At 34.3% G+C, this 27210-nt stretch overlaps 1 protein-coding gene across 1 annotated transcript in view; it reads right to left on the bottom strand.

Moving 5' to 3' along the window:
- Positions 1–357: 357 nt before the first annotated feature.
- RGS22 (regulator of G protein signaling 22) overlaps positions 358–27210 on the bottom strand; it is a 131326-nt gene continuing 104473 nt past the window's right edge. Inside the window, exons 20-26 of the mRNA XM_046642526.1 lie at positions 25411–25479; positions 22941–23102; positions 18709–18888; positions 14995–15153; positions 2387–2485; positions 605–698; positions 358–488 (exon numbers count right to left, since the gene is read on the bottom strand). Of these exons, the coding sequence (XP_046498482.1) occupies positions 358–488; positions 605–698; positions 2387–2485; positions 14995–15153; positions 18709–18888; positions 22941–23102; positions 25411–25479 (894 nt within the window). The remainder of the gene's footprint in view (positions 489–604; positions 699–2386; positions 2486–14994; positions 15154–18708; positions 18889–22940; positions 23103–25410; positions 25480–27210) is intronic.

Below are 27210 nucleotides of genomic sequence, written 5' to 3'. Positions count from 1 at the left end.
TGTTAGCGGGGCATGTATGTGTGTGTGCATGTGTTCTGAGGGTGTGCATGAGGGTGTGTCTTAGAGGGATATAGAGGGTATGATCAACTTTCAGTCTTACCTTGCACCTATCAGCAGCAGGATATACGCTCACATGAGTGCTCTCACTCTGGAAAGGGGATGAAGTGTTAGGTATACATCTAAAGTCTTTCCTCCTCAGCAGAAAGAGACAGGAGACACACACACACACACACACACACACACACACACACACACAAAGAAATTCTCCGAAATCAGGGGTCAGAGCAGTTGGGAGGGAGTCAGTCCTCATCCCTTTCTGCCCTGTATGTTCTGGATGGCCAGGCGAGCGGAAGAATTCTAACAACAAGGGGAAAACAACTGAAGATAGACTATCACTGGAAACTCACTCAGGACGTTGTGGGAAGATACAGTCTTTTTCAGAGATGCAGCCGAAGCAGTAGACTTAAAATTTGTAAAAGATGGTGCGGCTGCACAAAAATAGAGAAATAAGGAAAACAGTGAAGTAATCATTGGCAAAGTTCTCTAAAATTAATCTGTGATAAATGATAACATAGCAACTCTGTAAACAAAAAGCAATAATTACCTGCAAACAACTTTTTTTCCAGTTCTTCTTGAATTTTAAGAAGAATCCTTTCCTGTTCTAAGGCTTCTATGTACTTGGAGTAGCACCAGGTTGGCTAGAAAGACAATTTTTAAAGTTAATTTTGGAAATATTTGCCCGAGGAAATAAACTGAAGGTAATACGGCTTATATAAGCCCCTTCATTTAAACTTCTTATTGAAGTCTAACACATACAGAGAAATGTGCGCATATCATAAATTTATAATTCTATGAATTTTCACAAATAGAAGTCACTCATTTAACCTTTTACCTGGGTACCACAAATTGTTACCGATCTACCTTACTCCGTTTTAATAAGAAGATTTATGATGAAGTAAAGGTACTTTTTTCTATAGCCTTCACCTACATTTTTTAATTCCCTGGCCCCAGTTTGTGTGTGTGGTGGGGGAAGTGAAGGTGATGATGTTCTATTTCTCAGTGAATCAATGTCACAAAAGCTTTATAGACTTCTCGATAGCTATTCAGTCACTTTTACATATTTAATTTGATTATGCAGTTTGGTGCTTAGAAAAGATCCAAGTTGGGGGGGGATAGTTTTACATTTGGATTAATTACAATTCTTCAATGTGCAAAACCTATCTAAAACAAATGCATATACAAGCATGTGCACTTGCCAAATGGCAGTGTACTATTATTTTAGCAAATTCTAGAGTAATTCAGCATGTGTATCTTAAATAGCAACAACAATAACAATAATAATTTATATTTATAAAATGGCTTTGGTTTCCAAAAGCTTTTTAGTTTCTTACAAAAATCTTGAGACATATGACAGGAAATCATCAACATCATCATCATCATCATCATCCCTTTCTCTCTCTCTTCTCTTTCTAATAGATAAGGAAACAGGCTCAAAGGAGATTAAGCGATTTTTTTTCCCCACTCAAGGTAATACTGACTTCTAATTGACAGCCTAAAAATTAAAGGCCTGGTATGTCTAATTCTACATTTCCCCCTTTATTTTTACACCATGTTTCTGAAATGTAATGCTAATCATTTGCTAATGAATGTACTTCCAAATGGCACTATTAAGTATCATACACTTTTAGATATATCTTTTTCAATGTATGGTTCCACAAAATTGGACATTTCTATTCTCTCAACAATAGCTTCATAGTCTATCAGTTATCTTAGGTGGGTGGCTGAATTTATTTGCCATTCCTAAATACCAAAAAGATTGTTTCTTGAGCTAGTATTATTCTAAGATGCAAACACTTTCACTATAAGTCATTAAAAATGGACATAAATTAAACTCACAAAATTTTAGGGAACTGATATTAATGTCCAGTTGTAAATGTAAATATAAACATACAAATTGTAAATATATCAGTTGATGGTTATGTACTGGCCAATTTTATGACCACTTCAAAGAATTAAAAAATTTAGACTAAGCATTTGACATTCTTCTTTCTTCTCTTAACCCAAGAATACATCAACCTATATGTGTTCTATCTTGTTCTATATCTTATTCTCTCTTTTCCACTAAGATAGCCATTTCAACTTCTGCCACTGAAATCTTCTTCATATGTACCAAGAAATTATTTTCCTTGATTATACTGTCCAAGATCAGCTGAAATTTAATGTTCTATGAAGGGTCAAGGAAGTTCTCTTCCAATCTCTCCTCTTATTACAATTTTAGCCTCATTATCAAACAAACAATCTTTGCTAATGTAAATGACTGAGTTACTGCATTCTCCTACCCAATGGTCTGTAGGAGAAGTGGTATCTCTACATCTTTCCTGCTTACCTGTCGGCTGTATGCTTGTAGGCCTAAACCTGGGTCACCGACTAAAGCAGAGGTTTTGACAGCAGATCCTGAAGTACTTGTATATTGTTTGACTCCATCCTGTAATTACATTATTCCAAAAAAGGCAGAATGCAGTATTAATATAAACTTACAGTTAGGGAGTAATAACATCATATGAAAAAATATTTTGCAGTGGGCACCACACCTGAAGTTTCATCAAGTCACTATCACTAATGTGACATAATCTGTTAAATCTTTTATTTCATATTAATATAAAAACATTAAAAAATAAATGACAGAAATTATGGAGTTGAATGTAAAAATCATCCCCAAATTCTAGCATCCAAGAAAAACCACTACAAACATTTTCATGACATCTATCCAAATTTCTCACTAGGGAAATGCTTAGATATAATCTATAATTTTAATATTTATATTTTGTTGCATAAATTTAAGTCAAATGAAATCACACTATACGTACTCTTTTTAAAATCTGCTTTTTCAGGCAAAATGTTGTAACAATGTTTCTATGTGAATAAATGTAGAACAGGAATGCAAAGGACAGGGCCTTTGTATCATTCACCAAGTATGCCTACTGTAGAACACACAGGATACACTTGCATATTTGTTGGATGATTAAATGAATAAAATACACCATCAATTTCAATGGACGAATGGTCTTATGCACTCAAATATTTGTTGAACGATAAAAGAACAAACTATATCATTATTTCAATGGGTGAATAATATTCCAGTAAAGGGATGACCATAGATAATATAATCAATGCCTGCTATTAGAAACTTAGGTCATTTAAAATATTTTACTATTAGAAATGATGTTGTGTATATACATCTTCGTGCATTTTTCAAACTCTCTCCTTTGGGATAAATCTCTAGAAGTATATTTGCTGGATTAAAAAGAATGAAGATTTGAAACAATATATGATCATACTTTCTCCAATAACACATGAGTTTGTAGGCCTATTTCTCACACCCTTAACCAACACTGGATATTTTCTTCTTTGCCCATCTGCATGTCTTTGGCTAAAAGGGAGGTTAAACGTCTTTTAATGCTTTTAATCATTTGTATTTCTTTTGTGAATTGTCTGTTAATACCTTTGCCCAATTTTCTGTTAGAAGTATTTATCTTGTATTTATTTAGTTAGAAGTATTTATTTTTATAACTTACATCATAGATTTTATGTTTCTCAGTTTGTCTTTTAGCTTTATTTTTTGCCATTTAAATAAAGTTTAAAAATTTTATTTAGTTACATCACTTTGATCCTATAATAATTTGCCAGTGTTCATTTTAAGCACTTGATATTAAATTACATGAAAGTTTTTCATGAGATTCTCTTTCTCCTGTCATAATTTTCTTCAGATTAATCAGTTCCATTTGATTCCTTTATAAGAATAAGAGATGGAGGAGGATGTATTTCATATTAGTATTTGTGTTAAAAAGGACACTTACTGCTTCAATATTAGTAAGATAACTAACACTTTATGATGTGCATTGTGCTTCATATGTCTTATTTAATCCTACCCCACAACGTAAATTCTATTACTATCACCATTTTGCTGGAAAAAAATGAGGTTTTGGGAAATGAAGTGGTCTGCCCAAGATACTACAACTGATCAACGGTAAGCCAGGATTCAAAACCAGGCAGTCTGACTCTAGAGACGGCACTCCTATCCACTACACTATCCTGTCCCAGAGCAAATACAACCTTACAGTTACATAGTGGAATCGCTCACGTGGTCTTCTATACATATTTTAATTAATCCCTCTAAAATCATGTGAGATTAATATTACCATTAGGTGATAGATAAAATTGAGGTTAAGAAACTTAAGAGTCCCATGCCCATGGTCACCTAAGGAAATCTAATGCTTTTCACAGTAACTGATGTTTTTCAAAGTATACATTTTTATGTTACAAAAAAGTTGTGGGTTTCCTATGTTCATTTTTTCCAGCATTTCCTCATATGTCTTCAATGACAATAAAATTTTGGAACAAACATCTTCTACTATATTGGTCTTTCTTACCTTACATTTTCCATGTTAAAATAAACGCATGTGTGAAATTGTGCTAATAAGTGACACCAATATGTTTCTTGCATATAATAAGAATATTCAAATGTAGAATTCCCTTATTTTTATTTTTTAAAATTATTTTAATGAGGTCATGCTGGCGTAAAAAACATTGTGTGAATTTCAGGTGTACATTATGTGTTTGTTTATCTTCCACATAAGAGTGAAATCATACAGTGTTTGTCTTTCTCTGGCTTATTAGGCTTAGCATAATACCCTCAAGGTCCATCCATGTTGTCATGAATGGCACAATTTTGCCTTTTTTTATGGCTGAGTAGTATTCTGTTGTATATATATATACCACATCTTTATCTATTCATCCATTGATTGGCACTTGGGTTGCTTCCATGTTTTGGCTATTGTGAGTAATGCTGTGATGAACATAGGGATGCATAAATCTCTTTGAATTGTTGATTTCATGTTCTTTGGATACATGAAATCATGTTCTTTGGATAAACACCCAGTAGTGGGATTGCTGGATTATATGGTATTGCTATTTTTAATTTTTTGAGAAAGCTCCTTACTGTTTTCCATAGTGACTGCACCAGTTTGCATTCCCAACAGCAGTATACGAGGGTTCCCTTTTCTCCACATCATTTCCAACACTTATTTCTTGTCTTGTTAATTATAGCGATTCTGACAGGTGTAAGGTGATATCTCATTGTAGTTTTGATTTGCATTTCCCTAATAATTAATGACGTTGAACATCTTTCCATGTGCCTGTTGGCCATCTTTATATCTTCTTTAGAAAAATGTCTGTTCAGATCCTCTGCCCATTTTCTGATCAGGTTGTTTGTTTTTTTGTTGTTGAGTCATATGAGTTCCTGATATATTTTGGAAATTAACTCCTTGTCGGATATATGATTTGCAAATAATTTCTTCCAGTTGATGGGTTGTCTTTTCATTTTGTTCATGGTTTTCTCTGCCTTACAAAAGCTTTTTAGTCTGATGTAGTCCCACTTGTTTATTTTTTTCTTTTGTTTCCCTTGCCTGAGTAGACATTGTATTCGAAAAGATACTGCTAAGACTGATGTCAAAGAATATACTGCCTGTATTTTCTTCTAGGAGTTTTACGGTTTTAGGTCTAACATTCAAGTCTTCCATCCATTTTGGGTTAATTTTTGTGTATGGCGTAAGACAATGGTCTATTTTCATTCTTTTGCATGTGGCTGTCCAGTTTTCCCAACATCATTTTTTTTTTTTTTTTGGCTTGCAACAACACAAATTTATTATTTTACAGTTCTGAAGGTGAGAAGTCCTAAAATCAAGATTTCAGCAGGGCTGTGTTCTGGAGGTTCTGGAAGAGAATCATTTCATTGCTTTTTCCAGCTTCTAGAGGCTTCCTGCACTTCATGCCACATGGTCCTTTCCTCCATCTTTAAAATCAACAAGTCTTTCTTATGCTGCATCACTCTGACACTCCTCTTCTCCAACACCATTTACTGAAGAGACTTTCCTTTCTCCATTGTATGTTCTTGGCTCCTTTGTTGAAGATTAGCTGTCCATGGATGTGTGGTTTTATATCTGGGCTTTCAGTTCTGTTGCATTGATCTGTATGTCTGTTTTTATGCCAGTATCATGCTGTTTTGATTACTATATCTTTGTAGTATATTTTGAAGTCAGGGATTGTGATGCCGCCAGCTTTTTTTGTGTGTGTGAGGAGGATTGGCTCTGAGCTAACATCTGTGGCCAATCTTCCCCCCTTTTTTTTCTTGATTGAGGAAGACTGTCGCTGAGCTAACATCTGTGCCATTCTTCCTCTACTTTATATATGGGATGCCTCCACAGCATGGTTTGATGAGTGGTGTGCAGGTCCACACCCAGGATCCAAACCTGCAAACCCTGGGCTGCTGAGGTGGAGCACACGAACTTAACCACTATGCCACTGGGCTGGCCCCTGTTCTTTTTTTCCTCAGGATTGCTTTGTCTATTCGGAGTCTTTTGTTGCTCCATATAAATTTTAGGATTCTTGAGGAATGTCATTGGGGTTATGATTGGGATTTTGTTGAATCTGTAGATTGCTTTAGGTAATATGGATACTTTACATTTATTCTTCCAATCCATGAGCATGGAATATCTTTCCATTTCTTTAAGTCTTCTTTGACTTCTTTCAATAAGGTCTTATAGTTTTCAGTGTATAAGCCTTTCACTTCCTTGGTTAAATTTATTCCCAGATATTTTATTCTTTTGTTGTGATCGTGAATGAGATTGTATTTTTGACTTCTCTTTCTGCTAGTTCGTTGTTAGTGTACAGAAATGCAACTGATTTTTCTATGTTGATTTCATACCCTGCAACTTTGCTGTAGTTATTGATTATTTCTAAAAGTTTTCTCGTGGATTCTTTAGGGTTTTCTACATATAGAATCATGTCATTGCAAACAGAGTTTTACTTCTTCCTTTCCTATTTGGATCCCTTTTAATTCTTTTTCTTGCCTAATTGCTCTGGTCAAAACTTCCAGTGCTATGTTGAGTAATGGTGACAAGAGTGTCTTGTCACCTTGTCTTGTTCCTGTTCTCAGAAGAATAGCTTTCAGTTTTTTACTGTTAAGTATGATGTTGGCTGTGGGTTTGTCATATATGGTCTTTATTATGTTGAGGTAGTTTCCTTCTATACCCATTTTATTGAGAGTTTTTATCATAAACGGATGTTGGATCTTGTCAAATGCTTTCTCTGCATCTGTTGAGATGATTATGTGATTTTTATTCCTCATTTTGTTAATCTGATATATCACATCGATTTATTTGTGGATGCTGAACTATCCCTGCATCCCTGGAATAAATCCCACTTGATCATGGTATACAATCCTTTTAATGTATTGTCATATTGGATTTGCCAATATTTTGTTGAGGATTTCTGCATCTATGTTCATCAGTGACATTGACCTTTAAATTTCCTTTCTTGTGTTGTCTTTGTCTGGTTTTGGTATCAGGCTAACACTGGCCTCATAGAATGACTTAGGAAGCATCCTTCCTCAAGATTTTGGAATAGTTTGAGAAGGATAGGTATTAAATCTTCTTCTAATGTTTGGTATAATTCACCAGAGAAGCCATCTGGTCCTGGACTTTTATTTTTGGGGAGATTTTTGATAACTGTTTCAATCTCTTTACTTGTGATTGATCTATTCAGATTCTCCATTTCTTCTTGATTCAGTTTTGAGAAGATGTATGATTCTAAGAATTTATCCATTTCTTCTAGATTACCCAATTTGTCGGCTAGAATTCCTTTTTTTTTTCTTTAGGATCATTCACTCTACAAAAGGGTTGCTTTTCAATTGTCAATATTTGTATCTAACCCTGTTAGTAGTTACCAGTTAACAGATATGAACAGACAAAAAGATCAACTAAAGACATTTGCATTTTTATAACCAAAGTATAATACAGATGATATAAATATACATGCTGAATTTTCTGGAGAAGTAGCAATTTAAGATTTTCTCTACTCTCATCATACCATATGTCCCAACTTTTGTTTCAGACAATATGTTTACCACATATCTAAGCAAATAGAGAATACTAAGGACTACGCTTAGAGAGCTCTGAAGCTTTTCCACAGAGTTTGAGGTACAGTCAGAGATCTTCTTTATATCCTCCTCACTTCTATATTAATTTATTCAGTAAATACATATTTAGAACCATTTGCTAAAATCTTACTTTTTAAGACTAACTCAAATTTGCCTTTTCTATAAGGTAAATAATATAAAATAATTAATCACTAATTTTCTGTGATTTCAGTCTTTTTGCTTATATCATTTGTAGTTAAGTGTATATGTGTATCTATCTACCTTATATTATATGTAAATTATACTCATATCCCTGGCATATGTAGTAGGGATCAGTATGTAATAGATGATCAATAAACCTCAATGTAGTAGACGATCAATAAAAGTCTAGTAAAAGAAGGAAGAAAAAGGAAGAATAAGTATGGAAAACTCTGTTGAGAAGCTATTTAGGCCACATTAGTAGAAAATAACAGCAGACTCATGTTAGACTCATCCGACTGGTGAAGTACCACAGGTAGAATCAGAAAAGAGCTCCAAGCATACCTAAGTTAGACAACATTCTTTTCTCCCCTAAATCAATCCTTCAAATATCTTTCCCTCCTTAGCCTACCATCTTAGGATCACATTCATGCAGTTCAGCTGGATATGGATTTACCTCAAGGGACTGGAGAAGGTAAATGTGAGGATTTTCATTTAGTGAACTCTGTTCCTTTTCAGATTACATAGATTGGGCCAGGTGTATAGTTGGTTTGAGGGGAAAATAAGCTTTGGTATTATCTGATCTATCATTTATCACCTAAACAATTGGAAGGGAAATAATGGTGGAAATTTTTAAAATAAGTAATCCAAAATTTATTATATTTAACTTTAATAACATTTCATTTATATATATGAGCTTGAATTTGCCCCATGGTTACAGAACTCATAATATATCAACAAAAATATATGAGGCCACATTGTGAAGAACTGATTTGAGACAAGCAAACTTTTGCAGGCACCTCTCCTATTTTTTGGCTCCTGATTCCCACTCTGTACTTGAAATACCCTCAACCTCCAGATGATAAAAACACCAACCAATGATAAGCTTCTGAAAGTCTCATCTATTTTTTCTGTAGCATCATTCATATAAAAATGTTATTGAATATTAAATACATACAGAAATATTTATAACACACATAAGATATGAACAATAACAACATCACCAAAGCCTAAGAAATACAATATTACCAATGCCTTTGTTCTCCTTTGTGTCATTCGTCTCCACCCCATCTACAAAAGTATCCACTATACTGAATTTTGCATATTTATCATTCCTTTTTCTTGTTTATATTTTACCACATTTGTATTGCTTAGTTTTGTATGATTTTGAACTTTACATAAGTAGAATTGACTGGTTCTATTCTTTTGCAACTTTTACACCCAACATTATACTCCTGATACTCATCCATGTTTATTATTGTGGTTCCAGTTTATTTGCTTTTCATCACAGCACAGTATTCTGTACGAATTTTTTTTATCCAATCTTCTATTAATAGGCATTTGGATACCTTCCTGTTTTTTGCTATTGAAAACTTGGTTGCTGTAAACCACGTGCATTTCTCCTGATATATGTGTCCATGACTTGCTCTAGGGTATATATATGTACAAGTAGACTTGCAAAGTTGAAGAAGTTTATGTGCATCTTTTAATTTACTGGATAAATTCAAATTGTTTTCCAAAGTGACTATCAATTTACATTCCCATACACAGTATATGAGTTCTGACTGCTCCACATCCCTATTATTGGTGGTTGAGGAAAATATAAGACACTTAAAAATGAGCAGAAAACAGCAGGTCAAAATCATTATAAGAAGAAAACAGAAAGTGGGAACACCAACATTTTAGTTGATGACCGTACTCTCCAAGAAATCAAATCATGAATCAGAGGAAAACTATAACATAAGCAGCCAAAATGAATTAAATATTCCTACACAAAAATCTGCATATAAGAAATAATATTCCAAAAGACATATGTAGAAACTCAGGACAGAAATAGGCAGGAAATATAAAAAGGAAAATGTAAAATGCCAGTTTACTGAACTTAAAGATTGAAGAATGGGGCTGGCCCGGTGGCACAGCAGTTAAGTTCACACGTTCTGCTTCTCTCGGCCCTGGGTTCACTGGTTCAGATCCCAGGTGTGGACATGGCACTGCTTGGCAAAAGCCATGCTGTGGTAGGCGTCCCACATATAAAGTAGAGAAAGATGGGCATGGATGTTAGCTCAGGGCTAGTCTTCCTCAGCAAAAAGAGCAGGATTGGCAGTAGTTAGCCCAGGGCTAATCTTCCTCAAAAAAAAAAAAAAAAAGGATTGAAGAAAAAACCAAAAATCTCTCAGAAATGAAGCTACAAGTTACCCAAAGGGAAAAGAGATTTGACTAGATAGATAGATAGATAGATAGGGGATTTATATAGTATCATATATATATATGTATATATACATGCTTTCTTTCTGATCCACATATATTATACAAATGATATATAATATGTATATAAATCATATATAGGGATCAGAAAGAAAGCATGTACATATACAGACACATATACACATATATGTAATACATTTATAAATGCCCCCAAACTTGGAAAGAGATATAAACCTACAGACTCAAGAACCTGACCAATACTCAGAGTAAACCCAAAGAAATCCATACAAGATACATCATAATCAAAATTCTGAAAACTAAAGACAAAGAAAAAATCTTGAGAGCAGTAAGTGACAAAATACTTGAGAGCAGTAAGTACACCTTACTATAGAGAAAAGAAAGGACAAAATAAAAAATCTTGGAGCATCAGAAAGGAAGAAAAATGGAAAGAGCAAAAGTATGGGTAAATATTACAGACTTTTCTTCTCCCCTTGAGTTTCCTCATTTATGTTTGATAGTTAAAGCAAAAATTATAAAATTGTCTGATGTAGTTCTCAATATGTGTTGAGGAAATATTTAAAATAATTATAAACAGGTGAGAAGAAAAGGACTTAAAGGGAGGTAGTTTCTAGACCCTACTCAAACTGGTAAAATGTCAACATGAATAGACTGTGATAAGTTATGTATGTATAGTGTAATAGCTAAAGCAACCACTAAAACACTAAACACTAAACAAAAATATATCAAAATAACATTGTAAGAAATGTTTGAATAATCCACAGGAATGCAAGACAAAGTAAAGAGAAAAAAAAAGAAAAACAGAGGGAACAAAAAAAAAGACAACACAGCAGACTTGGAAACTAACATATCAATAGTTACATTAAAGATAAACAGACTAAATACACCAATTAAAAGACAGAGATTGATAGAGTAGATTACAAAAAAAATAAGCCAAGAAAGCATGACACAACTATATGCTGTTTATAGGAAACCTCATTCAAATATAATGATATAGGTAGTAAAGGAATAGAAAAAGATATACCATGCAAACATCAAAACAGAGTAAGCTGGTTTTGCAGTTTTGGAGAAGTCTGACAGTTCCTCAAAAGGTTAAATATACAGTTACCCTATGAGCCACCATTCAACTTCTGGTTCCCAGAGAAAAATGAAAACATGTCCACACATCAAGTTGTGTAAGAATTTTCACAGCAGCATTATTCATAAAAGCCAAAAAGTAGAAACAACTCAAATTTACATTAACTGATGAATTGATAAACAAAATGTAGTACAACCATATAGGGGAATATTATTTGGCCATAAAAAGAATGAAGTACTGATAAATGCTACAACATAGATGGACCTTGAAAATACTATGCTAAGTAAAAGAAGCCAGTCACAAAAGGTCACATATTGTATAATTTCATTTATATTAAATGTCCAGATATGGACAGTAGATTAGTGGCTGCCAGGAGCTGAGGGGATGGAGGAATAGGGAGTGACTGCTAATAGGTATGGAGTTTCTTTTCGGGGTAATGAAGACATTCTAAAATTAAGTAGTGGTGATGGTTGTACAACTCTGTGAATATATTAAAATAAAAAAATTGTATACTTTAAAAGTGTGAATTTTATAGTATGTGAATTAAATTTCAATAAAGCTGTTATAAATAAAAGTACTCAAACAACAAAAAAAAGAATATGAAAGCAGGAGTGACTATAGAGTCATGCACCACATAATGACACTTCAGTCAACAATGGACTACATATCCAATGGTGGTCCCATGAGATTAGTCCATAGGTGTGTAGTAGGCTATATCTACTAGGTATATGAAGGTTTGTGTAAGTACACTCTATGATGTTCGCACAATGACAAAATTGCCTAACAACACAACTTCTCAGAACATATCCCTGCTGTTAAAGAACACATAACTTGCATTAATATTTATTGTAATAGCCCAAGACAGGAAACAATCCAAATGTCCTTCAATGAGTAAATGGTTAAGCTGTGCTATAAATGTACCACTGAACACTACTCGTCAAAAAAGAGGACATACTATGGATATACATAACAACTTGGATGGATCCCAAGGGCATTTATGTTGAGTGGAAAAAGCCAATCTCAAAAAATCACAAACTGTATGATTCCATTTACATAACATTCTCAAAATGACAAAATTATAGAAACAAGAACAGATTTGTGTCTGCCAGACATAGAGACAATGGGGGTGCTGGTGGCTATGACTTATAGTCACCAGGGAGATGTTTCTGCTATATCTGGAATGCAGTGTTGGTTACTCAAATCTACACATGTGATAAAATGGCAGAGAACTATACACACACCTTGTACCAATGTCAATTTTCTGATTTTACTATTGTACTATAGTTAAGGTAAGATGTAGCCATCGGGGAAAATGAGTGAAGGGTACACAGGAGTTCTCTGCTATCTCTGCAAATTCCTGTGAATGTTAACTATTTCAAAATAAAAATTTTTATAAAAAATCATTTGGAATTTGAAACTTAAAAAATATCATAGCAATAGCACTATTTTGAATATGAAATATGAATAAATTTCACAAAATACATTCAAGACCTGTCATTGAAAACTGCAGGTCATTGCTGAGAGAAATTAAAGAAGAACTAAATAGAGATATACTGTTTTCATGGATTGGAAGATACAATAGTGTTATAATGTCACTTCTCCCCAACCTGATCTATAGGTTCATTACAATCCTGACCAAAATATTTAAACAGTCAGTAACATGTTACTAATAATTAAGAAACCGTAAATAAATGCATTGATGTTATTTGTCATCATACGACTGGGAAAAATTTCAAAGTCTAAACATACCAAATGGGGACCACCAAATGGGGAAAAGCAGTGTTCGCATACACTGCTGGTAGGAATATAAACTGACACATTCACAGGGAAAACAAAATGGTAGCACTTACTCTACTAAAAACACACATACTCTGTTATTCTGCAATTCTAAAAAAATTTTTATACATGTGAATATGAAGACATTTACAGGAATATTGTCTGCAGTGCTATTTGTGAAGGTGAAAACTGAAAACAAATATCCAACAGTAGAGAAATAAATTAAAACAGTATATTTACTCATATGATGGAATAGTATGCAGCAATTAAATCGAATAAACCAGATCTAAATATAGCAATGCTGGTAGAATTAAAAGGCATAAAGTTGAGTTTAAAAAGCAAGATGTAGAAACACACATTGCACAATATGTGCTATGGACTGAATTGTGTCCCCCTCCCAAATTCATATGTTGAAGCTCTAACTTCCAGTATGACTGTATGCGAAGAGAGGGTCCTTAAGAGGTACTTAAGGTTAAATGAGGTCATAAGAGTGGGCTGTAATCTGAAGGTATTGTGGCCTTACAAGAAAAAGAAAAGAGAGAGATCTCTTTCTCTCCCCACCTTGTGAGGACACAGAAAGAAGGTTGCCATATACAAGCCAGAAAGAGACATCTCACCAGGAACGAAATCAGCTGGCACCTTGATCTGGGACTCCCAGCCTCCAGAAGAGAGAGAAAACAAATTTCTGTTGTTTAAGCCGCCCAGTCTGTGGGATTGTGTTACGGTTGTCCAAGCGGACTAATACAATATGGTACCATTAACGTAAGTTAAAATACATACAAAATAGTCCTCTGTATTGTGTATGAATACATATACACATATAAAACACCATCTTTAAAAAGAGCTGGAAGAATATATCCCAAACTTAATGGGGATGGGCAGAGTAATAGAACTCAGGGCTGGGGTTAAGAGAGTTCACTCTTTCTGCAATATTTTATTTCCTAGGGGGAAAAATAAAGCAAATGAGGCAAAATGTTAACGGTGTTTATTTCATCCTGTGCAAATGAGAGTGCTTATTATATTTGTACCTTTTGATATATTTTTAATTTCTTTTAAAAATAGGATAACTATAAGCTTATAAATAAATAAAACACATTACTTGGGAGCAGTTATCCCTTTTCAATTCAAAGAAAATAAATAGAAAGAAAGATAGATGAATGGATGAATAAAGGGACAGAATAACAAACAGGCAGGCTGGGCAATCTATGATTCATGTTTACAAATTTGCAGTCAATGTATCATTCTGTAATTGTAATACTGAAAATGCTACCCTCCAGTACATAATATCTTTTCATTCATTCATTCATTCATTCATTCCTGATTTATTCAGTAAACAATGAATAATAATTGAACATGTGCGAGACACTAGTGCAAGTGCTTATGAGACACAGATGAATAAGACACATACTATCCTGGAGGATCTCAGGCCAGTGAGGATGACAGATGCAAAAAGTCATTCACAAGACAATAGAAAGCATATGCCAAGAGAGGCAGGAATGTTATTACAGTGGATGTGAGCTGCTTGTGTTGCCTACTAGGGTCAAGAAAGCTTTCACATAGAAGAGATGACATTTTGAGGAATTCAAAACCAAGTCTGAAACCTCTGACTGAAGGCTTAAAAGCCACTAAAATCTGTATTCCATAACTTGTCTGTATTTTTCCCCAGCCCAAATTCTTCTATAAATGCACAGATATCACACACCTTTTAAAAGTCTGATTAAACCCAAAATGAGTCTTGTCTCACCTTTGCAAATTTTTCGTCTTCTGTGACTGCCAATTTTTTTTTCTGCTTATTATATTCTTGTCTTCTCTCTAAAACACTCATAATTTTTTCATCAGTTAAGTTCTTTCTAAACTCACAAAACTGAGGCCAAAACTTAAATAGAACTCCAAAAATTGTCATCTGTATAAAAAACAAAGTATGTCTCAGATTACAATTTTATACAAATGTACCGATTTAAACTCTAATTCACCATAATAATGGATTAACTATTCTATCTTTAATATACAGCATGTTTCCTCCAACTTATTGTCTCCAGACATCTTGGTATAGTTTAGCTCAGCACATGCTTATCATCAATGTTTTTTTTACTACCAATGAGAAAGTCTTTCTTTTAAAAAAAAGTACACTTAGATACACTTAAAAGTCACTTTATTCTTTATGTTTCCCTAACCAATTGATTGTATTAATAAAGAATCCATTAGGTCTTTTTAAATAAGAAATTTATGTTTTCTTTTAAAACATATACTAGTAGATCTGCCACACCACACACTCTGCTGTTTTATGCAAGTATTCCAAATATTCAGTTCATCAAGGGAAACTCCTCTCTGTTCCCCCTTTTCTTTCTTTTAGAGAAAGGAAATACCATTTTGCCTCTGGAAAAGCTCTTAAACAAAGCTGCAGATCTAAGAATAAATCTTGAGTAACTTTTAAATGATATAATCTCTCTTTTATGTGAAAGCAAGAAAAGTAACATTTAAAAAGCAGAGTGGTATCCTGGACAAATGGTTTCTATGAGGACACTCTACATTAAGTGATTCATTGTGATATTTACAGAGATAAGAATTGTTGCTCAAATTCTCATGCCAAGTTTTTCTATTAGTTCCAGAGGCATACATTACTTTCAAGAAGGTAGGACCTTCTAACATCAGACCAAGTCCAACATCTTGTTGCTAGGAACAGCCTTTACTTAACACCCTGGAGAAAAATGAACCATCCCATTAGGTTCTAAGCCAACTCTTCAGGGGAAAAGAGGAACTTTTAAAAAGTAAATGCTGCAGTGATCAACAGAGTCCTGAATTGGCACATTTCATTGCTCCTCTTTTCTGTACATGAACATTATTAGTAATTCCAAAATTATTTACTCCTTTTAAAGTACAATCTTCTCATTGATTTCTATAGCCTCTTGGGATTGTGAACATAAATGCTAGAGATACTTTATTTGATGAACTGCAGGCTTTAAAAAAATTTCATTTACATTTACCTGTCATGCATTTAATTAAGTAATCCCTGTTTCAATGTCAAGGGATCATAGTAGTCTTCATATGAACTTAAATACTCCTCCTCCTCCTCTATTTACCAACTAACGACCCTACTTCTCAGTTATCTCTGCAAAACCTGAGTCATTCTCAGCTCTCAAATAAATTTATTTCCAAGTCTCAATTACGACACAATTTTTCAATGGCAGACATAAAATTGTTCTATTCCTAAAAGTTGCAATTAAGATTTCAGGTGAATAACATACGTGTTATTCATGAAAATTACCTTGCACCTCCAGAACCTTAAAAGATAACCAAACTGTGGGTAAGAAAATGTTTTAACAAATATAGAGCTACTTTGTTCACTGCCAGCAGATGGGCAATGACTTAAATATGAGTAAAAAGAGCCAGTGAAAATTTGTCTGAATGATGAAAACTTTCAAGCTATTAGGGATGCAGGTAGGGGATAGGCAGAGGCCACATTGATAATACTACTAAAACAGGCAACAGCTTTTTATTTACTCTTCAGCCCTTTCACTCAACTTTGCTGTCATTTCCAATTTGATCTTCTTCCTTTCTGTCATGATAGATCTCTTCTCACATCATTCATTAATGTGTTCAAAAATGTTACTGAGTGCCTATTCTGTGCCAGGAATTCAGGCCACAAAGGTAAATAAGAAACATTCCCTGCCCTCAAAGACCTTACAGTCTAATGGGAAAGTCAGTCATGACAATAGTCATTTCCAATTTTGTATGATAAGTGTTCTGATGGGAACAAATATAGGATATTATAGAAATACAAGAGAGAGAAGACAGTACTGCAAAGAGCTCAGGAGGGAAGAAAATAAGGCCCCTTTATGGAAATATAAATATTTCAGTAAGACTGGGAGATAGATGGCAGGGAGTGGTAAGAGATGTGGCTAGATGGATATGTAGGAGTATGGTCTTCATTCTGAGGACAATGGGGCGCAATTGAAATAGAAAGCAGAGAAGTGACATGATCCAGATAGACATTCTGAAAAAGATGGCTCTGTCTGCAGTGAGTTAAATGGTTTCGAGAGCCCAGAGGCAGGGAGTTTTGGTAATCAATGTGAGACATTGCAGATGTGAATTGAGGTAGTGCATGGAGTTGGAGAAAAGTAGATAGAACGATAGATAAGGAGACAAATGGATATGTTTAAGGACTGAACACATGGGGGTAAGGGAATGAAAGAGAGGGAACACATGAAGATGGCAACCAGATCTCTGGCTTCTATACCCTGGTAGGAGGTGCTGCTATTCTCTGAGCTTTCTCAGGAAACACAAGAGGAATAATTGATTTGGTAGAATGAGGCCCCTAAATAAAGATTCCCTTATTTTCAGATGCTTCAAAGTCCATATTTAAGATATGTCTAGGACTCTGTTTTAGGAAGTCAGGGAGAAGGTGTAAACTAGAGGATTTCAATAAAGTTCACTGGCTGCAATCCCTGGAGAGTGTGCTGGAACCAACCAATGTAAGTAGCTCCAGACATTCACTGTCAGACTCAAAGCCTTTGATCTAGATGGGCAAGCCCTGGCCTGGTTATCAGGAGACCTAAGCTAAGAGATCTCTAAGATCTTTTTATTAACAGATGCTACAATTCTGGCACCATATTTTCTCTATATCTCTCTAGCACATCCTCAATCACTCCTCTATATTTTTGCCTATTTTAATGCATAATTTGGATTGTGAGTTCACTTTCAGTTCCTTAGAGGACTAAGAACACAGCTGGCTCACAAATGAATGTTAAGGAATAATGGCCTTTTTCCATGCTCAAGGGCAATCATACCCTAAATATCTGGTTTATATCACTTAAATCATGACATGGCCTTCCCTATTACCCCATTATAATTTATTTTTCTTAATCATTTTTCAGGAACAACATGACTAAAAGGCTTTTCAAAATGCAAATAAATTATGTTCACCAAATCACTGTTTTCTATTATTTATCTTAAAAAGAAGTAACTTGAGCAGGTTAACAGGCATGATTTTCCTTTCTTGAGCTTGTGTACTTTATGTTGGTTGGGTACTTAAATCTCCTTTCACTTATTTTATGAGCTATGTGAATATTTAAATCTCTAAAAATACACAAATCTTGGGACACACATATTTTACACATTTTTGTGGTAGCAGATATTTTAAAAGGAAATATGAATGGTGAGAAAGGAATAAGGAATTAGCTGGAATTTAATAACTTAGAAACAAAAATGATAATCATGGAAGTCAAAGTATAGTATTTAAATAATTGTATTTGCTGTATATTATCATCAACGAGACAATAAGTTACTAGTTTCTTATGTTCTGTGGCATAAGCAAAGATTTTTTTAATTAAATAGAATAAATCTCAGTATTAGGAGGACTGGAACTCTGCCAAATAGGAATAATGCAAAAGCTTTAAAAGAATATCTAGATTGTCAATCTATTTTAAAATATGCTTAGCCACATGCCCTGATGTCTTACCTGTGCCTCTCTAAAAATATATGGTCCTAACTCCTTCCTGTGTTCAATAATCTTCTGCGCTTGTTCTAATGGAATGTCAATTTGTAAAGCTGGTGGAATACTAGAATTAATAAAGCAGTTGATAATAGTCAGGATCTTCTTGTGGATGATGGACTCATCACAATGAGAATGGCACAAGTCCTGAACAAGGAGGAAAGACAGAACAAGAATATATGATTAATGCATTATTAGAACACTTTACAGAATCGTGTCCATGCATCTTTCAGTTAATATATACATTTTAACTTAAGAGGGCACTAGGACACGTCAAGGCCATCTTAAAAAATCACAGCTTTTATTTCTCTTGGGTTTGAGGAAACGAAGACTTGGATGCATATACCTTATGCAAATACAGGTTTCATTTAATCCTGATTGCCTCTTCTCTTAGACAAAGAGACAGCTTTAGTGTCTACTTTGACCCATTTAACAAATTTATATTGAGTGCCTGCTATATCCCAGACACTGAACTGAGCCCCAAGACACAGTATCTACCCTTTAAACGCTCAGTCTCTCCTGGAGGAGAAGCATGAATACATGTTACTACAATTTGAGATAGTTAATAAGTGCTATGATAGACATATACACAGGGTCCTAGGAGAGCACTGAGAACAGGCATCTAACTCAAATCACAGGTAGATGCAAAAGCTTTTCCAACCAGAACTGCTTCTATACCAAGGTGATTTAGGCTCAAAAAGACCAGCAACATAAGCAGGAATGCTGATGGTGACAGGTGTGTCATTACATATCTCTTAGTATCTATATATATATTTTTTTTAAGATTTTATTTTTCTCCTTTTTCTCCCCAAAGCCCCTCGGTACATAGTTGTATACTTCGTTGTGGGTCCTTCCAGCTGTGGCACGTGGGACGCCGCCTCAGCGTGGCCCGATGAGCAGCGCCACGTCCGCGCCCAGGACCCGAACCAACGAAACACCCGGCCGCCTGCAGCGGAGCGCGCGAACTCAACCACTCGGCCACGGGGCCAGCCCCTCTTAGTATCCATATTTTTTAAGTTAACCTATTACATTATCCTCTCCATAGATAAAGAACTTTAAAAATAGTGGTTCCACATTAAAAAGACCCAGTTTTATGTCACAGATCTAGGGCTATCATTTTTTTAAAATAAACAGGTAGGTTAGCTTGAATTACGGCACTCTCTGTCAAAGACATTGTTCTCTAAGTGACTAGAAAGCAAATAAATTTGGAAATTTGTAATTCTAGGCCAGAAATGAGCCAACATTTATTTAGTACTCATTGTACGGTGAGCATTGTAATAACTGTCTTACGGACACCATTAAAGAAAGAAAAATTCTAGTGCCTACCATGTAAAACTTTACATACAGTTTGGCATGAGTTATATATGAAAAAACCTTGACATAAATGTTACATTGAAACAACAGTTAGTACTTTTTACTCAATTTAGCATCTCTTCAGAAAATGTCTATTCATACGATGTATTTGGTATGTTACCAAAAATGTAAATTTTGCCATTAATAGTGAGATTATCATGTGTAATTATTTGTGAGCCTGGTTTATAGTTATGGAATATAAGGCTTGTGCAATAAAAAGAAATTTGTGAAGTTCTATAGTCTTAATTTTGAGAGTGAAAGGATAGAATTTAGACAGAATTAGAAGTGATATTTTTTTCTAATTGTTCTGTCCTATTATACCATTAACCTAATTAACTTTTGCCTATTATCAAGGTCACAGTTTAAGTATACTTTCCTCTAGTAAGCTTTCTGTGACTCCCTCCATCCAGGAGAGATGTCCATTAGTTACTTCCATTGCATCCTGTGCTCCATCCACCACTGCACTAATCACACTCTCATAATTGCCTGTCTTGTACGTGTTTGTCCCTCCCATGACACTGTAAGTCTAACAGGAAAGACTGTTTTGATCACAGTTGTATCCTCAAGATTTAGTCTGGCCCTTAGCAAGTGCTCAATAAGTATTTGTTGGATGAATATATCCATCCAATCTTTTCTCTACGGACACACACACAAGCTCAAGCACACACGTTAGATTAAATCATATGTTTTCTAAGTAGCTAGGTTTTAAAAAGTCAATATGATGAATATCTTTTCCCATCATTCATTATTCTCCTACAGCATAATTTTTAATGACTTCAGAGTATTCTATTGTATAGATGTACCATAACTAAGTAACCAGCATTCTATTGTTGAACATCTGGGTTCTTTCCAATCTTTCATGATTCAGAATAATGTTTGATTAAGATCCCTGTAGCCATCTCGTTGCATTTTACCACAATCATTGCTGGGGGGAGCATAACTTAGTTGTTAAGGGCACAAGCTTTAGCAATAGAATGCCTTGGTTCAAATTCCAGCTCTACCACTTAATTAGCTGTATGATGTCAGCATTTCTCAACTTTTCTGTGCCAGCTTCTTCATCTGTAAAATGGTGAGAATAATGGCTTTGACCTCATAGGCTTCTTATGAAGAATAAACTACTTATTACATGAAAAGTATTAAGACAATATCTGGCAGATAGTAAACAATAAGAGTAAGTCATATAAAAGTGAGCTCAGTAAGACTGCTAGGTAGAATGCTTTCCACCTGACAAACTCCCTCAAGACCCAATTCAATTATCATCACTTCTGCTGCGACTTCCCTGACCCACCACCCTCCCTGTATCATTTCCTCCTCTGTGCCAAAATGATACCTAATCAGAACACGGATCATAATCGACACTATTTCATGATATTTGTTTTCATGGATGTCTCCCTCGTTGAAGGAGGGCAATGCATTGTATTCATTTTTTTTATTCCTACAATCTAGCATAATGGTTGGCACATCAGATACTTAATAAACACTTGGTGAATGAACAAATTCACTCCTATAGCATGATTTTTAATAGCTACTTAGTATTATATGTCCCACATTCTATACCACGGAAAAGATATTTAAATGAAGACCAAGGGTAACATTGAAAGAGAAATGGTCACAAAACCAAGGGTTGACTATGTATGAGTCTATGGTTTTTTTTTTAACTACTGTTTTGCAAGGTTTATCTCATTACTTCTTGTTCTAGCAGGGTTGGGCTTACTCATATTCATATTAGCTTAAAGATCAATCTGCCCCATCATAATAATTTCCTATCCTGGAAAACAGACTCTATCTCCTTTCTAATTCTCAAGAAAAGAAAAGAAAAGAAAGGAAAAATATAATTTTTAGGATTACTTATCTTCTGACAGATTTTGAAAAAACTTGTCTCAAAACATTTTTTTTCCCTGAGAAAATTTCTAAGTTGAGAATAGTATAAAAACTGTTAATAACAGAAAAGGTTTCCATGAGGTGTTGGAGATAGTTTGGAAACAGATTTTATTGAGCAAGTACTAACTATATAGACTATAATGCTGCAGAGTATTAGTATGGCATAATTCATACTTACAGGCCAATTTAGAGCATTAGCCTCTTAAATTTCAGTTTATTTTTGTTCCCTACTTTTATAATGGGATAAAATAGGCTGCTTGCAAGCAAATGAGCCTGCTACCCCTGGGAGCATTTAAGTAGAGGCTGTATGCCTACTCTTAGGTATTTCTAGACAACATTCCTGTATTAAGTTTAGACTATATAACCTAGAAAGTCCTTTCGTCCTCTTCAATGCAAAGATTCTATATGGTTCCACTAACCACTTAAACCTGAAAATTTGCACCTAACCACTTGTTCTTTCACTTACTTATTTTGCTAACAATTTGGCCATTCTTTCTAATAGAAAAGCTTCTCTTATCTCTTTTGATTTATTTGTCTATAATCCACTATATTTGATTACTATTGCTGTAAATATGGTTGGAAGGAATTCCTGTAAAGAGGTCTTGGTTAAAGTACTGAATATGGATATCTTCAGGAAAAAATGTGTATGGTATGTTACAGATAAGTGATATGCAAAATATAGCTAAAACTCTTCTCAGGAATGTTTTCATTGATCATAATATATGTGAATACCTTGAAAAACCTAATATTATCATTTCAGGGCTCACTATTACTCTTCACTGTACAATAATAAATGTATCTAACGTAGACCAGTAAACATCTCAATATTTGCATTTTGGTATGAAGATGGCAAAACTGGGGATATCTTATACAAATCTTGTCCAAAAGATATAGCTAAGAATCTGATATGTTAATGCATTTCCTCCTCAAAAAGAGGTGGTTTTCTCTAGCTCCCAATGTAATACCTTGTATTTTTGTACTTCTTGCCAAAAGAGTACCCCATTTTCCAATAAATCTCCTTTTAGAGCCACAAACCGTTGAAATTGTCTTGCAGTAACTGGATTCAATAATGCTTTACGAAAAGCAATGATTTCACTAGATGAAGATATCCACTTACTCTCCACAGGCTGTCCAAAACAGAGAATACAGAAAATTAGTTGTGTTCTAAAAAGTAATAAGAAAGTCATTTATTAGGCTAAAAATTACCAACTTCTATCTCCTTTACTTTTCAGGTATTGAAATTTATGGCATGGATACAATAGATTTTGAGAATTTTTTCCCCTCTGTTCCTCTCCCCTTTGTCTCCTTTATATTTCTATGGCATCGTTTTTTTAAGAGGTACGGAGAAAAAGAAATGATTGGATGATTTAGAACACATGACTACATTGTTTAAGAATGTTAACAGTCATTACAGTTAGGGAATATGGTGAAAAACTACATTTTAGTGTACAGTATGAGTTCTGTGCTTAAACAGAAAAAGTAATCATAATGTTATGATTATATATTGTTAAATTATTATTGACTTTATAATTACACATATTATATATGTTATATGTTATATATTAATATATAATTCTCCTGTCTGTTAAAAAGTAAAAGCAGTTAAACATTTAAGCTATTTTGTCAAAATTTTTAGAAAAAATTACCAACTAATCCTATTAATTTAAGTAGGAAATTTACTGTGGAGCTTCACTATAATTCTATCCAGGAAAAGTTATGTTTTTAGGTGAGACATCTTTATATGATTTTAATAACAAATTTATTATTAATAATAAGAAGAAATAATTATTAATACATTCTTTTTAATAATAAACTTCCTCTGACTGAGGACTCACCTTACATAACAAAAAAGCCAGAAGGACCTATGGTGTTTTAGTAATACTTAAAGGTATTACTTATTTTATAGCTTTACAATTTCGAAATACAAGATGTCTACTTTTTTACTTTGACCATTTTAGATTTACTCATATTTCCCCCCTTTAGCCTCTCAGATTCAAAAACGTAAGGAAGAGATTTTATTGAACAGATTTTTTTTTTTTTACGGAACAAATTTTATTGACGTTCCTCAAATCTGAGTTTAGCCTACAAACATGCAAGGAAGCACCATTCTGAAAGCACGGTTTTAGATGAATTTAGGAATTATAGTAAGAATCAATCAAAACACATGATAAATATCCATTACCGACAATGCATAAAGTAAGTTTCTTGAAAGAAATTGTATATGATCATCAATATGCAAAAAGTGCTATGAGAACACAAAAGAAGGAGTAACTAATTCTGCCTGGAGGAGTAAAAGCTTTACAGAGAAGGGCCTTAAGGATGATGCCTGAGTCAGAGACTGAAGAGTGAAGGCAACTCCAGGCAGTTTAGAGGAACAGTGGTGCCTGTACCCTAGATAAAGCAAGCAGATGTCTATCACTATTTTAGAGAGGCACATGTCTCTTCTCCAGACAAAAAGTTAAGACCCTTATCATATGGTCCATATTAAAATTATAGCCCTATAAATAGGAACAACTATGTATTAGACTGGGATGTTTATTTAAAACCCACTCAGCAAATAATGTTTTAAGACCTGCATCTTAAGATACTAAAACGCGGTAATTTAACTAAAACCTGTAATTTAACTAAACAGAAAATAACATAATATATAATGCACAATAATATGAAATATAAGCCCATTCTACTTAGTATTTCAATAAAAATATACAGCAAAAGACATAAGAATGGTTTATTTCCTTGCAAGAGAAAAATGCAGAAAAAGAGCATCCTAACGGAGCCATACGCTCCTCTAACAGTCAAATAAAATTTTATCTTTATTAGTTTGTAGGGGGTCACCTGGGTTTACTTTGACATTCTATCAAGACCTGCAGAAAGACGAATACACATAAATTTGTAGGCTCAAGAAGACGACTGTGTTTATCACGCTTGTTAAGAAACAAAATAGGCAATTTCTACTAAGGTATCATATTATATTGGTTTAAATAATCACCAAAATTACAGTTATCTTAATTCTTTTAAGGCTAAAACATAATTCTAAATAAAGAGGATAATGTAAGATAATTTAACCTGCTGATTCTGCTGCATGTTTCTCATTCTTTTTGTGTAATTTACCCTCAATAATAAATAAGCTACCATATGGCAGAATGAACAGCTTGTCTCAATAAGTCCATCATGAGCAAAATAAATAAAAATACATATTTAAAGTCCAATCAACACTTCTAGGGTTGAACAGGTCAAGGAACTCTAAGAAGAGGGCTCTGGTAGAATCGCTTTACCCCAGATGCCATCAGACAAATAAGAATAGTGTCGGCAGTCAGTTGGTGGCTCAGACAGCAGTGTCTACAGTGAGGGTCTTTGAACAAGAAGGGGAAGAAAAATATAATACTTCGACAGAGTGGAACTTACAAGAGGAAGAAAATACCAAATGTTACTTGCCTTCCAGACCCCGATTTTCCTTTCACGCTTCTGTAGTAAGAGCTCTTCAGTTACGTCTCTCATCTGTACCTACAAGCAAAACCAATTATTTTATCCCAGTTATTCAGAAGGTCTAAAGTTTTGAAATCATTTACTAATTCAATAGCATTAAAAAATGAGGTAAAGGTCAGTATGGAGAAGAGATATTGCAGGTCAGGAGAAAGAGAATCAGACTTAGAAATAGAAGCGCTGCCCAGGTCCCTGGGCAAGTCACTCAAATTCTCTGAACAGTTTCCTCATCTACAATGTGGAGATGATAATACTTGTCTGTATTACCCCAAATGTAGAAACTAGTTTCACTTTGGGTCACATGGAAACTGCAGCTGGAGAGATAATTAGGACTTCCTGGATTTTTGTGTAACTTTCTAGCCACAACTAATTTTAGAAGAGCACAAAAGTTATTCAATATAGGGAGGAAATAACAGTGGCTATTTCTTGAGGTTGCTGCCTATTCACAATATTCTCCCTTTCTTGGGAACCACTCCTGCCAAATCTGTGCTATGTGGCTCTATCTCCCCTGTCCATAGCAGAGAGATCCAGGAGCTGACCCAGAGAGACAGGGACTAGAATCACAGCTGCTAAGTCTTTTTGATAGCCACAGCCTGAAGCCAAGATCTGAGAATTCTTCTTGCTGGGTTCCCAAGGCTGTTCTGGACCCCGGCCATTCTAAAGCTTGGGTGTCAACTCTTCCCCTAAGTGTGTGAGATGCTTCAGTACCATTTTATAATCTGTCACTTATGTCCTCAGCTTAAGGTTGCCAAAATCAATTTATGTTGTTGGCCACCCAAAGAATGCTAAGTCAGGAAATGGCTGTAAGTTACAATAAAATTATTTTGGTAAACACAGTGAGAAAACGTGGCAAATAATATTAGTAAGCCAAATGTCTTTTTACTTGGTTTTGGATAGAGAATTGGGGTTAGCCTGAAGAAAGGAAATGATGAAATTTGAGTTGTCCCAAGGTTTATTTCCAGGAACATTTTGCCTAAAACAAGTCAGCTCTTCTTCTCTATGCTGTAATTTCTATATCACACTATAATTTCCCAGCTGTACTGTGTTTTCCATAACTCAAGATGCTCAGAAGACTAAGGCTATTTCCAGATAAGTAAGGCTCAAAGTGTTTGATAAACTGAATATAGAGGGCAGCTTATTTAGACTCTTCCTGATCAATACTAATGACATGTGCTTCGCATACTAAAGTCTAAAATTACATGCTATCTGCCTCTTGTGTGATTTTTGTAAAGATTAGGTTTGCCTGTTTTCAGGTGTAATAATCACATTTTAAATTATCAAAGTAATATATACTCATTATAAAATAAAAATAAAACAAAGCAAAAACAAAAACCACCCTACTTTACATAGTAAAAGTCTTTCTCACTCCCCAAACCCATTCCCAGGAGGCAGATTCTTTTAGGTCTTTTTTCATAAACGCAAAGATAGACAGACAGACAGATAGATAGATAGACAGACAGAGAAAGAAAGAAACGCATAAATAGATATAGAGATATAAGAGTATGATGTAATGGGATTACCTTCTATATATTGTTCTGTATCCTGCTTGTTTCACTCAGCAAATAACATCTTTCATATCAGTACATGTGGAAATCTCATTTTTACATTTTAACCTCATTTTTATAATCTCACTTTATATGGAAATCTGCACAGTTTTCCATAGTATGAAATTATCATAATTCATTTAACTCTTCCCCCTTTTACATCCTTCCCACTTATGTGAGAACTTAATCATATAAAAAATAACAACTA

This window comes from Equus quagga, chromosome 16, assembly GCF_021613505.1.
Source record: "Equus quagga isolate Etosha38 chromosome 16, UCLA_HA_Equagga_1.0, whole genome shotgun sequence".
NCBI classification, from domain to species: Eukaryota; Metazoa; Chordata; class Mammalia; order Perissodactyla; family Equidae; genus Equus; species Equus quagga.
Note: the sequence above shows the minus strand (reverse complement) of the source record. Positions and strands in the feature narration are given on the sequence as shown.